The following is a 12,086-nucleotide window of genomic DNA, read 5'->3' on the forward strand; positions in this document are numbered from 1 at the left end:
AAGCGGACGACGTGGACAAGACTGGGGAACGGGCATCATGCATTGTCAGGTTGGTATTTGAGGCAAACATAAAATGTTGAAAAACTAATCTCTGAATTATGCAAAAAAAAACCGGCTGGAAAGCTTGTTCTCGCATTGATTGGTGGAAATTCTCCTTCAAGGTTATCAGCCTTATCGTCGTGCTTCTTGCGTGGTGATCTGGGCGCATTCCTCTCGCAGCACACTTCCCCGGAAACTGGAGCCGGAGCAGGCAGAAGAGGGAAAAAAAGCAAAAACAAAGCAATCGGAAAGGAAAACAAGCCAAACACATAACCTCAAACAACAAGCAAACAGGGAAAACAGAGGTAAATAAAATAAAATACATTGGAAACTGTACCAATTTACAACTGATGCTTGCCATAATAACTTGCAAAATATAATCTACAGCAAATAATATCACACAAACTCGATAAAATACGGGATAAAAAGGTGGGGGCGTGAAAGAAAAATCACGATGACATTTCTGTTGTTGGAGAAACCTTTGATATCGCAGCCGATAAACTCATGGCGTTGTGATACTTTGAGTAATTAATTTTGAAGCCGTTTATTGAACTTGCTTAACACAAAAAGACACAGCCAATTGCTTGGCTTTTATACAATTTTTTAGCGAAAAAATTCACTTTACAAATCCGGCAAAACTTTCTCTTGTTTTCCTTCCTTCTCCTTCTTTCGGGGCAACTTCGGCTTTTCTCGGTAATTATCGGCAATTATCGGCTTTCGAAATTCGAAAATGGAAAAAACTGCTGAGATTTGAACTTTAACGTTTTTTTTCTTTTCCAAAAATACGATTTTTCTTGTTTTTCCGACAATTTTTGAGAATGAAATGTATTTTTGGGACTTCTGGGGTACTTACGGGTGCTGATGTGAGATTTTGAAGGGTTTTAAGGTTTTTAATGATTTTAAGATAAAAAAATTATTAAAAGAAATCTTATAAAATTAAATCTTTTTAATAATAAGAAAATTAGGTATTGCATATTTTTATGAACGGCGATCTAATGCGATCTTTAAAGAAGAAATTCTGGGATCGTAAATTTTCAGTTATTTCGTGATCTTTGTGATCAAATTAATAAATCCTGTAACATCATAAAAAATGTTATCTAATTAAAAAGTTTAATAAAGTCGTTAGATCTTGCATTGATCATAAAATGTTTGCAAAATTATAAGATCGCTCTCTCAATGATCTTCAGTGCTTATAAAATTGCCGGAAATAAGAATAGAAAGAAATCTAAAATTTATTAAAAATATAAAATGTGAGAGTTTGCAAGATTGATTGATCTTTCTAAAATCAAAATAAATTTTTGATAAAATATTAAAAAAAAAAATCATTTTAAAAGAGTGAAGGAATCAACCTCAAAACTACAATTTTCTTGAAAAAATTTCAATTAAAATGATTATTTAACTAAATTCCATTTTTTTTAAAAGATCCCAATGTGTGGGCAGAACAAAAAAAAATGTATAACGAATCTCGCTTTAAATCCACAATCATTTCTAGCAGTCAGTTTTTATTGTATCATGATGCGCGCAAAATCTTGGGAGTTGCTTAGAGCTGAGATCGAGTCGCCAAAGTTAGTTGAGACGTCGTAGCCCACCGACGAGCGCGCTTTTTTTCCGCTAGTGAGTGCCGAAAACGTGCTGCGAGTGAGTGAATATTTACATTATTAATTTAGTAAGTTATCATGTACAAGGTCAGCAGGGTATCTGTGCAAGATGTCTATGAGAGAACGCCCGAGTTGAAGAAGAAGGAAGTGGAGGGAATCCTCACGTGGACACACAATCAGCGGCATTTGCCGAAGATAACAGGTGAATGATGAATAGCTGTGAAGAAGTTCGCGCCGATAAGCCCTTTCTATGCGTAATTTTTTTTTTGAGCAGAATATGAAGCGGCGATTTTTCATCATTCGCGCTACTTTAATTTTGAAGAGACGAAAAAAGCCATTGATATTTACTTTACGCATCGCGCAAAGAATCCCAACATCTTCAGAGATCGAGATCCGCAATCAGATGAACTTCGGCCAGTGATCGAGAGCCAGTAAGTACAAAATTTGTCCTTTAATACATAAATGTGAATTTAATTAAATTTCCACACAATTCAAAGTCGGATTTATCACCATATCGCAGGAATTATGCAAATTGAGCACTTGATAAAGAAAAAAGGCCATCATCTCTTAAAAATGAATAAAACAGCAAAATGATAAAAATTTATTTTAAGATTTTGCTGTTTCCTACCAAGAGATTTAAATTCTTCAAAGGAGATTATTCATTTTGATGCACTCATGATGACACCCAGATACACACACCTAAATAAAGAATTAAAATAGAAGCATGCGAAGCATGTGGAAATTTATGGAAACTAATTTTTTTTAATGAAAACCACGTCCCTATTCTATTTGTAATTTGGATCTTTTTCTTATGAAGCATATGCTTCATTCGATTTTTTTTTGTTAAATCTTATCCACGAATTAAAATATCTAAGGCTAATTTTGTATAAAAACGATCTATAAAGAAAAGGATTTGTGTGAGTTAATATAGAAGAATTGTTGTGAATTTATGAGATCCTCCACGAAGCATAAGCTTATGCATTCATTTTGTTTAATTATTATCTAAATGTGAATTAATTCTCAAGTATTTCTAAATAATGTTACTTTTTGGTGAAAATTTATGCGTAAATTTTTAACATTTTCACTTTCAATGAGAAGTATTTTAGGGCGCACAAAAGCAAGTTAGGTATAATGAGGGCGTGGTTAAAATACATTTATTTACTGAACATTTTCCCAATTTTACAATAGAATTCTAAATTTTTTTTTAATATTCTTTTATTTAAATGTTTTTTGTGTGATTTCTGATACAATCCTAAAATCATTTTTTGAAAGTCTTAAAATGAATAATCTCCTTTGCAATTAATTAAAACATGTTTTCTTTTTAAATCTTTGTCGCATGTTTTGCTCTTATTCTTTTTATTAACCCTTGGAATGCGGAGCGGGGTCGTTGAACGACCCCAGCGCTTTATTTCGTGTTATATCTCCATAAATATATAAGATACCATTCCCATCTTTTGGAAATAAGTTCTTTGGTTATCTGAGGAGGTTGTGTAAAAATTTCAGCTCAATCCGACCACCACAAGAAAAGTTATTAAGGAAAATGTAGAAGAAGGGAATTCAAAAATTGGTGTAACGGTCATGCTGCGGAAAATTTTTTAGAGCATAAACAACATAAAACATAATTAGAAGCATGTAAATGTGCAAAACAATAAAGAATATTCGAGAAATATTGCCATTTATCACTTTGCGGGAAGTTAGGGGAATGTGGGGAAGAGTGAAAAAAAAATTGCAGTTTCTTGGCAAATTTCTCAAAAAGAAATTGTGAAAAATGATTGAAAAATGTTTTTCCCTAATATCTCCTTCTAAGTATTTTAGGGCGGCGAATTTGTGGTGCAGGGTGCAAGAGGACTATATAAGGAATCTATAGGCACTAACCCGACAACTCCAGGTTGTATAGTTTGGGAGAAAATTGGCTTTCTTTTTGGGGTCGTTCAACGACCCCACCTTCGCATTCTACGTAACTACCAAGGCCTCCGCATTCCAAAGGTTAAAATATTTTTCTGTAACTCAACAAGAAAGACGATTTTCCGCCGTTTCACAAAAATAAGTCTCGAGGTTAAATTATGATCATTGCGTTTTATCCACAATTCTTAACGCATTGTTTTTTGCATTAAGTTTTTTAGGTTTTTTACATTTCCTAGAACATAAAGTTAATTTTGGATGTAATGATAGCATTAAGGGCATTTTACGTTTATTTATTTTTTTTAATTTCATCATTAAAAGCCTTTGGGGAAATCATCTTATTGGATGGAACCCGTCACAAAATTAAATTAAATTAAATTAAAAGCCTTTAAAACGCAGAATTCTATTAAAATTATAAATTAGACAGAATTCTGCGTTTACATGCCATTCCAAACTCATTCCAAATTTTTAACGATTTTTAAATTATGATATAAAAAATAAAAAAGTAAAATTTCCTTTATGATAGATCATTTTACAAACCAAAAAAAACTTAATGTTTTTAAGAAACATTTGGTGAAATTTTTTGATGGTGGTTCTGATGATTATTAAAATCTTTTGATAGCCTGAGGAAGATTCTATCTGGTTGGAAAGTAGATCTATTTCAATTTCCTACAGATGAAACATTTTCCAAAAATATCTTTTTTTAATCTTTTGAATTATAAAATTATAATTCGGCTAATAAATCCAATTACAACGCACCCCATGGTCTACATTGGGAATCAATCAATAATTTTATTTTTCTCTTTATTTTAGAGTATTCTACCCTCTTCCGAAAACATTACCCAGTGGATACAGCGGAATGTTTTTTGCATTCGTTAATCCAGACACGAAGAAATTCAATTGTACTTCAACCCTTAAGCTGTAAGAAGCTCCCTAAATGAGCTAAAAACTTCTATTATTTTCCTTAAGGGGTTCTTTCCTCATTTTTAGGGCTTCCATGATGATGGACTATTGGCACATGACTGAGGGAATTTCCAAAGGGCACAGTCTGGTTGTGAATATGCAGGGATTTTCATTGGGGCACCTCTTCCGGCTGCATATTGGGCCTCTTCGGGCTTTTGTTGCCTTCGCCCAAGAGTACATTCCACTCCGTCTGAAGGAAATTCATTTTGTAAATTCAAATAGGGTCACACAAAGATTCATTGGAATCCTCAAGCCATTCCTCAAGAAGGAAGTCTACGAGATGATGAAGATTCACACATCAATGGAAGCGGCATATGAATGTATTCCACGTGAGTACTTCCCATCTGATCTGGGAGGTTCGTGGAAATCCACGGCTCAACTCCAAGAGGACATGACAAGTATTCTCATGGAGAATAAAAAGAACTTCCAGGATGAGGAGACAGAGAGGAATGTGGAAGAGAGTTTGAGGGGATGATACCAAAGTCAAAGGGTTCTAGACAATTCTTGTGGTTCGTTGGGGGGGGGGAGGGAGGGGGTTTGTGGGAATCTTAAAGATGGTATTTGTATATAATTTATATTATTTCGGAATATAAGATACTTTTTACAAGGATTTGAATACCTTTTTTGTTATACTTTCAAATGCTTTACAATTTTATCCTTAATCTTACCCCTTTAATCTCCATTCCAGGATATTCTTTATCGCTGTTCTAGTTTCTCTTTAACTCTGTTGTTCCTTGAATCATTCCTTCGAATCTCTTCCTGCAGCTCCAGCCGCAGGATTGGCAGTATTTTAGAAGAATTTAACACCTCCTGATTCATCGTCAAACAGTTCACATTTCCTCTTTTCCTGAAGCTTCCCGAGGGCTTTCCGCAGGACTCCCTCATCGAGACCATAAAACTCTTCACTCGTTGAATTGTCTCCACTTGTCAACTCATACAGCGTACAGACGGTATTGTTGAGGCCACAGTTAGTCACCCAGGTGTAAATTTTATCAGCCCACTCATCCAGTGTGTACCAATAGATTTCCCATTGAACTTTATTCCCCAGAGGAGCGGCATTCCCGGACTTTTGAAGCTCCTCCATGACTTGCAATCGTGCATCCGGACTAAGCTGTCGTTTAATCGCATCATTACAGAATAGTGGGCTGTTGGTATTTACTGTTAAAATAGCTTCCTTCCGATGTTTCTGATAGCTCAAAATTAAATCCTTCCAGACCTTCAGCTGATGCTCCCTGGTTTTGTCATGGGGTTGAATTCTACGGGGATTTTCATTGTTTTAGAAGCAATTTATTGGATTATCTGACCTATGGGACTTACGTGAAGAAAGGTGGAAAATTGTACTCCCACGGCCATTCAAATTCACCCATTTTTTACTTTATTAAAAATCTCATAAAAATCATTAAAAATTTTATGAAAGAATGCACTTTGTGAGGTTATGTGTTTTATTTTGATTTTTTCTGTAAAATATCGAAAGACTTTTATATCGATATTTACGATTTTATTGCTGCCTTATCGATATCAAAGAATATCGATTTTTATCATTATAAAAATTCTCTACCTCAAAAAAATCTTCTAAAATTATTAAATAAAGTTTTTTCACTTTTCAATAAATCATATTAATTTTATAAAAAAATAATATTTTTGAATTTCACTTTAATTAATTTAAATTATATTTTTTCTTTTTTTTTCACGATTATAATCAAATATCGATTGTACAAATCTCGAAATAAATCGATACACCTGTCAAATTAAAAACTATCGACATTTCTCATTCCTAATTTTTGTGCGTGGAAACTCTGAAGTTTTAGTGTGAAAAAATCCTTTTTTGTGTCTCCCCCAGCACTCGTCGAGACAGGTAAATGTGCCCGTGGGCTCCCAATGAGGGTGTGCATTGAGAATCCGTTGAATTTCAGGCTTCCCTGATGGCCGAGGACGAGGACAAAAGCTGGTGCGATAGCGTGCGCTTCAACGGAGGCGACACGTACCCTCCGGGAATGTCGTATGGCTTCCTGGAGGACTACCAGATGCCCCCAATTGGGCAGCATCAGATGCACCCTGTGCATCCAATGGTGCAGAATCCGCCACAAGGTGCATCCACGCATGTGGCGCCAGAGGATAACTTTACGGTGCTCTCAATGGGGCACGGTAGCTACTTACGGCTGTACCACAACAAAGATGAGGCAGCCAAGTTCAACAACTACGAGCTTTTTTCTGCCCCAAATCCCGCCTTTCAGGCTGCCCCGGGGATGCCGACGCGCCCCAGCGAGGTACCACCGCAAAATGATTCGTCTTACTCCACCAACATGTTCCTGAATCAGCTCGTGGGGAATTGGGCGCCAAATGTCTCGGGGACATACACCCCATTTGGCGAGGTGGTTGATAAGGCGGAGGATGCAGCTGCCGGGACGCTACCGTGTGCGAGTCAGCGTGCTCCGGATGCGGTCAGTGGTCCGGAAATGGTGGGGAAACCGTTTGAAATCAATCGACCGGCACCACTCACGGAGAATGGTCAGAGTCAGCTGCGTGACGCGAAGAAGCCACGAATGGTGGCTGAAGTGAAACCCATGCGAATGACTTATTCAGACGTTCTCAGCAAGAATGTCGCCATTAACACTGCCCCCAGCGCTGCTGCCACTGCTCCCACCCCCAAGACGCCGCAGAGTGAGAAGAAGGGTGGCGAGAAGAAGTCCACGCATGGGCAGGAAGGGCAGCCAAAGGCGAAGAAGACATCAACCCCATCAGCGAGGGTTGAATCCCACGGGCCGGCTGCACAACAGGCTGCTTCCACAAAGGATACATCCCAGAGTGCTTCCGATGATAGTCATCCCAAGGAGCCGAAGAAGGAGTCCAAGACTGCCAAGAAGAAAACTACGACAAAGGGTGGGCAGAAGACGAGCAAACCCAATGGAAATCGGGTAAGGGCTCCCTTCTATTTCATTTTATGCTAATCTCGGGCATGTTTTTGTGTCTATTTTGAGGTGATTAGGTGTGCTTCTAGGCCAATATAATGACCCTTGTTTTGACGAAAAAAAAATTAATCAGAGTTGCAAATCAGATTAAAAATTTATTTTTTTTTTGCATTTATTCATTTATTAGAAACCGAAGAATTCAAAGTACAACCACGTGTCGGACAACAATGATGATGAGGAAGAGATTGAGGATGAGGCAAATGACGATGAAGGCGATGAGATGGGATTCTTCTACAATGTGGCAAAGACGAGCAACACCACCGATCCCGCGTACACGGAAAAATCCAGCAAGGCGGTGTTGAATAGCAAGACGCGCCCCCGGAATTCCGCATCGAATCCACGCAGCTCATCGACGAGGAATCGCGGTGAGAGCAGCTCGATGTACGCATCGAGACGCACAGCGAGGCAGAAGAAGAATGAGAAGTACATTTTCCTGCTGCGAATGCTGGAGCTTTGGCTGGACTACCTGCTGAAGGCTCTCATGTGGCTCGTCTCCCTCGTGACGGACATTGTGTGGCTGAGCTATGGGATTGTGTGCGACAAGGTGTGCGCGGGATATGCCTTCGTGCGGCAACACTACAAGACCGTGGCGAAGGAGGTGCGAAATAGTGCAAATCTCCACCGACGCTTCCTCACCTACTTGGACAGGAAGTTCTCAAAGAATTCCAAGTGGGCCTTCTGGAGGCGCCTCTTCCGTCGTGCAACACCCCTCGATACAGCCGGTCTTGGCGCCGCTGGCGGGGGTGGCGGGGAGTTCTACAAGAATGGGAGACTTCCGCAAACGGGCGAGGAGGCCATGTATTCACTTCTCAATTGCAAAGGGAAGGACGCCTACAGCATTCTCGGGGTGAGTCAGGATTGTTCGCAGGAGCAAATACGGAAGCACTACAAGAAGATTGCTGTACTCGTGCATCCGGACAAGAATAAGCAGCCAGGGGCTGAGGAGGCCTTCAAAGTTCTTCAGAGGGCGTTTGAACTCATTGGAGAACCGGTGAGTTATCCTTTTGGTTTTCTTTTTCTATGTTTAAAAATACTTTTAAAATTAAAATGTTTAAATTTGTGGAAAAAATGAGAAAAATACATAAAATGTAATAAAATGTGTTTAAAAGGGGAAAGAAAGTGAACAAAATTGTCAGGGGCGTAGCCAGAAATCTATTCTAGAGGGTGATTTTATTCAATCAAATTTTTATTTAATTTAAGACGAAAAAGTGATTTGAAATGAATGATTTTAGAAGAGGATGATCCTGATTATTAAGATTAATAAAATCGTAATTGGCTGCAGTTTTTTTCTTGAAATTCTAACGTTTGACATTTTGCTTTTAACGATTGACGTTTAATATTTCTTATGATGCTATTGTTCTGACGTTTAAAGTACTTTTTTCTAACACGCGACGTTTATTTTATATTTTGACGTTTATTTTAACTTTCAATATTCTAAAGTCTGACGTTTCACGTTTCTTTTTAACGATTGACATTTTTTTCTAATAATTTTTTTTATAATTTCTAACTTTTCCGTATTGAAAGTTTTTTTTCAAGTTCTTATTTATTTATTTTTTATTTTGGCGTAAACATCCACAGAGCCAATTTTAACGCAGAAAAAACCTACCTTTTCTAATATTTGACGTTAATTCTAAGGTTTGACGTTTCCTTTCTAACGTATTTCATTTATTCTAACATTTAACGGATGTTTTCTAATTTTTAACTATTAATATACCTTTGAGCTTCAAGGATTTGACATTCTAACATTTAGAATTTCTTGTTTAACGTTTGACATTCATTTGACGTTTATTCTAACGTTTGAATTTATTCCATCATTTGAGGATTCCTTATTGACGTTTGTTGCTTATTTTTAACGTTCGAAAATCTTCTTTTACGTGTTATTCTTTCGAAGAGAAGAATATTTTCAATGTTTTCATTATAATGTTTTGCTTTAAATTAATTCCTGTTTATAATAAGAAAGCAAAAGAAAAATCTAAAATTTCAAACATATTTAAACACACAAATAGCCTCTCTGACTACGCCACTAAAACTATTTAAAAAAATCGATAAAAATGCAAAAAAAAATGTTTCGAAAACTCTGATAAAAAGCTTGAATATTCGTTAAAAATAGTCCGAATATTCGCCAGATAAATTCCCCTTAATTCGACTTCAGTAAGAAATTCTGAATGATTTTAATATTGACCCTTTATAAATTCTCTTCCCTAAAAAAATAAATAGGAGAACAGACAAGCCTACGAGCGTAACCTTGCCGAAGCCCTGAATGCTGAGAAAGCCTGGACGGAGCTGAATGATCTCCTGACGCAGCTCCATGCAAAAATTGCCGAAGCTGCCAATACAATTCGGTAAAAATGCGCTCTCCCACTCATTCACGTGATAACTAAATAAAAATGAAATGAATTTGTGACGCTTTCATTGCATTTCATTGCAGCTGCAGCAGTTGCGGCTTGAGGCATCCACGGAAACCAACGGGGCGACCCCACTATGCGGCCAGAGAGTGCAATTCGTGCAAAATTCGACACTCTGCAAGAGAGGTTTGTTTCTTTTTTCTTTTCTTTTGATTTCTCTTTATTTGCGAGAGGAAAATTTCCATTGTGCCGAATCAAACTCACATTATTCTGGCGTGTGTCTGTACAAAGAGAAGCCAGAATGTTTGATTCCTTGTTTGGTGATGGTTTGATGGAGAAGGAACAGAGAAAGACGCAAGAATTCTTTCTTCTTTTCCATGAGTTTTTTTTTACGTGGGTGGAAGATCAAGAATTTTCATGCTCGTGCTCGTGGGAAAATATTTGCATTTATGGGAAAAGTCTATTTGAATTTTTTTTTGTTTCATGGCAAAAATTATATTATTCTTGTTAATTAAACTTCTTAACACCTGCTGTATAGTGGGGGAGTTACGTAGAAGAGTCGTAGGACTTTCGTCAGGGGAAATTTCTTGGAAATCTTTTATCAAAATAAATTTCCAAAAATTGAAAAATTGAAGAAATTCGAGCTTTTAAGCGGGAGAAGTTTGTTTTCTATTTCACTGAAAATAAATTCAATGGGCGTGTTTGTGTGGGTTTTTCATACTTAATATATCACAAATTAATTATCTACACGCGTTTCCCACTAGAAGCCATACAAATATGCGTTTTATATCTCGTTCCATTGAACCTGAGTTCAATATTTAGCTGCACTGATCACGTTTTATCCCTCGTTTTGCTTACGAAGGCAGCGCGTGATTAAATTTTTGCTCTCTTCTCTCCTTTTGCCCTCCGCGTGCACTGTAGGGTGACATTTGGGCCGAGACGAGCTTCATGGGGATCTGTTGGAAGTACTTGGCACTGATGGAGGGGAATGTGTACGATATCACGGAATGGGCCAACTGCCAGAAGGGCGCCTTGTCGCACCTACAGCCCAATTCACATTCAGTCCAATATAGAATTGTTCTGGGGAATCAGCAGCAGCAGCAGCAGCAACAACAGCCCGGCACCAGTAGCATGGATGGCAAGAAAGAGGCAAAAAAGGAGCCACAATTCAGGTAAATTCCCCAACCATTTTCTGCCTCAAAAGCTCCAATTTTGAACGCTTTTTTTTTGCTTCTTTCAGTCGTCCGAGCTTGGATGATTTCCTAACAAATCTCTACGGTGGACCAAATCAACAATCTCAGTTCTCATCGAAGCGCCGAACGAAGAAGAATTAATTCTTTTAGCAAGTTCAGCATCATTTCGTTCTCCACTCTTTTTTCCGCTTCTTCTTGGACACTTGTGGTATGTGGATGCCACACGAGAAAAAAAAATGAATGAATTCGTAGATTTACTCTCGCTCCTAGAGATCGTTTTGACTTCTAGCAAACAGAATTACTAACACACAAACTGAACTACTTTTTTTGAGTTATTCGCTGATTAAAGAATTAGAATAACGCATTTTTTTCTTTTTCTCTTCTCCTTTGTTTCGTTGAGTCTTCTGTTGTAGTTTTTTTTCAGATCGTGGGACTTAGGAGGAGTGGATTAATGTCAAAACCGAAAAGGAGTAAAATGAAGGAGTAGAATGGAGGAAATAACTAAAGATTTATAGAAATTGGGGCAGATTCTGATACAAATCTTTTCTTTTCATTCCTTACAATTCGTCAGTTATAAGATTTTTGGTATTCTGGGAAAAGTTTTATAAGATTTTGGCAATTTATTTCTTTCTTTAAACGGGTTTCTGAAAGAAATTTGCTTTTCCAGGATTCTTTAGAGTTCTTTCTATTTTCTGGAACAATTAATTCTTCGTTTTCTTTTATAGAACGACAACAGAACGACTAAAATACTCCATTTGTCAAAATCTTACAACAAACTTCTAAGTTGTTAAAAAAAGAATAAGATTTTTATCAGAATCTACCTGAAATTGCTCAAAAAACCTAAATCCGAAAGTTGAGACTAAGCTGGCTAAGTCAGGTCTATTGTAAGTCAGCCAAAAGAATGCCCAAGAAGCTTCAGAATCTAAACTTGATAAGTGAGAAACCGGTTAAAAAGGAAATGGGAAAATTGGGAATTGCAGATCTGGACTGAATGTTGGCAAATTATCGTCAAGGATGAGAGCTCTGGTGAAGAATGCTGAATCCTTTAATGGGACGTAAAATAAATAGATAAAATCC

The 12,086-nt window shown here is 37.3% G+C and overlaps 4 protein-coding genes across 8 annotated transcripts in view; 2 read left to right on the top strand and 2 right to left on the bottom strand.

The window, feature by feature from the left end:
* LOC129786235 (probable maleylacetoacetate isomerase 2) overlaps nt 1–729 on the bottom strand; it is a 69,912-nt gene extending 69,183 nt beyond the window's left edge. Inside the window, exon 1 of one of the 4 annotated variants that reach the window (XM_055821104.1) lies at nt 519–717. In XM_055821104.1, the coding sequence (XP_055677079.1) occupies nt 519–545 (27 nt within the window). In that variant the 5' untranslated portion in view covers nt 546–717. Of the gene's footprint in view, nt 1–376 lie in introns of all 4 variants that reach the window. The other 3 variants (XM_055821105.1, XM_055821111.1, XM_055821112.1) reach the window with 3 other exon arrangements.
* Nucleotides 730–1,561: 832 nt separating this feature from the next.
* On the top strand, nt 1,562–5,115 carry LOC129786240 (retinaldehyde-binding protein 1-like). Of its 2 annotated transcripts, none has more exons than XM_055821119.1 (4): nt 1,562–1,839; nt 1,912–2,068; nt 4,353–4,460; nt 4,509–5,115. In XM_055821119.1, exons 1-4 carry the CDS (start codon nt 1,716–1,718, stop codon nt 4,975–4,977), a joined length of 858 nt encoding a protein of 285 aa, XP_055677094.1. In that variant the 5' UTR covers nt 1,562–1,715; the 3' UTR covers nt 4,978–5,115. The 2 variants fall into 2 exon arrangements, with proteins under 2 accessions (XP_055677094.1, XP_055677095.1); XM_055821120.1 differs by having other exon boundaries at nt 4,530–5,115.
* On the bottom strand, nt 5,063–5,946 carry LOC129786242 (vacuolar protein-sorting-associated protein 25). The gene is made up of 2 exons (XM_055821121.1): nt 5,820–5,946; nt 5,063–5,758 (listed from the first exon to the last, which is right to left on the bottom strand). The coding sequence occupies exons 1-2, from the start codon at nt 5,867–5,869 to the stop codon at nt 5,293–5,295; spliced, it is 516 nt and encodes a 171-aa protein (XP_055677096.1). The 5' UTR covers nt 5,870–5,946; the 3' UTR covers nt 5,063–5,292.
* Nucleotides 5,947–6,242: 296 nt separating this feature from the next.
* Nucleotides 6,243–11,373, top strand: LOC129786243 (uncharacterized). The gene is made up of 7 exons (XM_055821122.1): nt 6,243–6,357; nt 6,416–7,417; nt 7,599–8,462; nt 9,689–9,813; nt 9,900–10,002; nt 10,738–10,988; nt 11,057–11,373. Exons 2-7 carry the CDS (start codon nt 6,425–6,427, stop codon nt 11,148–11,150), a joined length of 2,430 nt encoding a protein of 809 aa, XP_055677097.1. The 5' UTR covers nt 6,243–6,357; nt 6,416–6,424; the 3' UTR covers nt 11,151–11,373.
* The last annotated feature ends 713 nt before the right edge of the window (nt 11,374–12,086 follow it).

This window comes from Lutzomyia longipalpis, chromosome 1, assembly GCF_024334085.1.
Source record: "Lutzomyia longipalpis isolate SR_M1_2022 chromosome 1, ASM2433408v1".
Classification (NCBI taxonomy): Eukaryota; Metazoa; Arthropoda; class Insecta; order Diptera; family Psychodidae; genus Lutzomyia; species Lutzomyia longipalpis.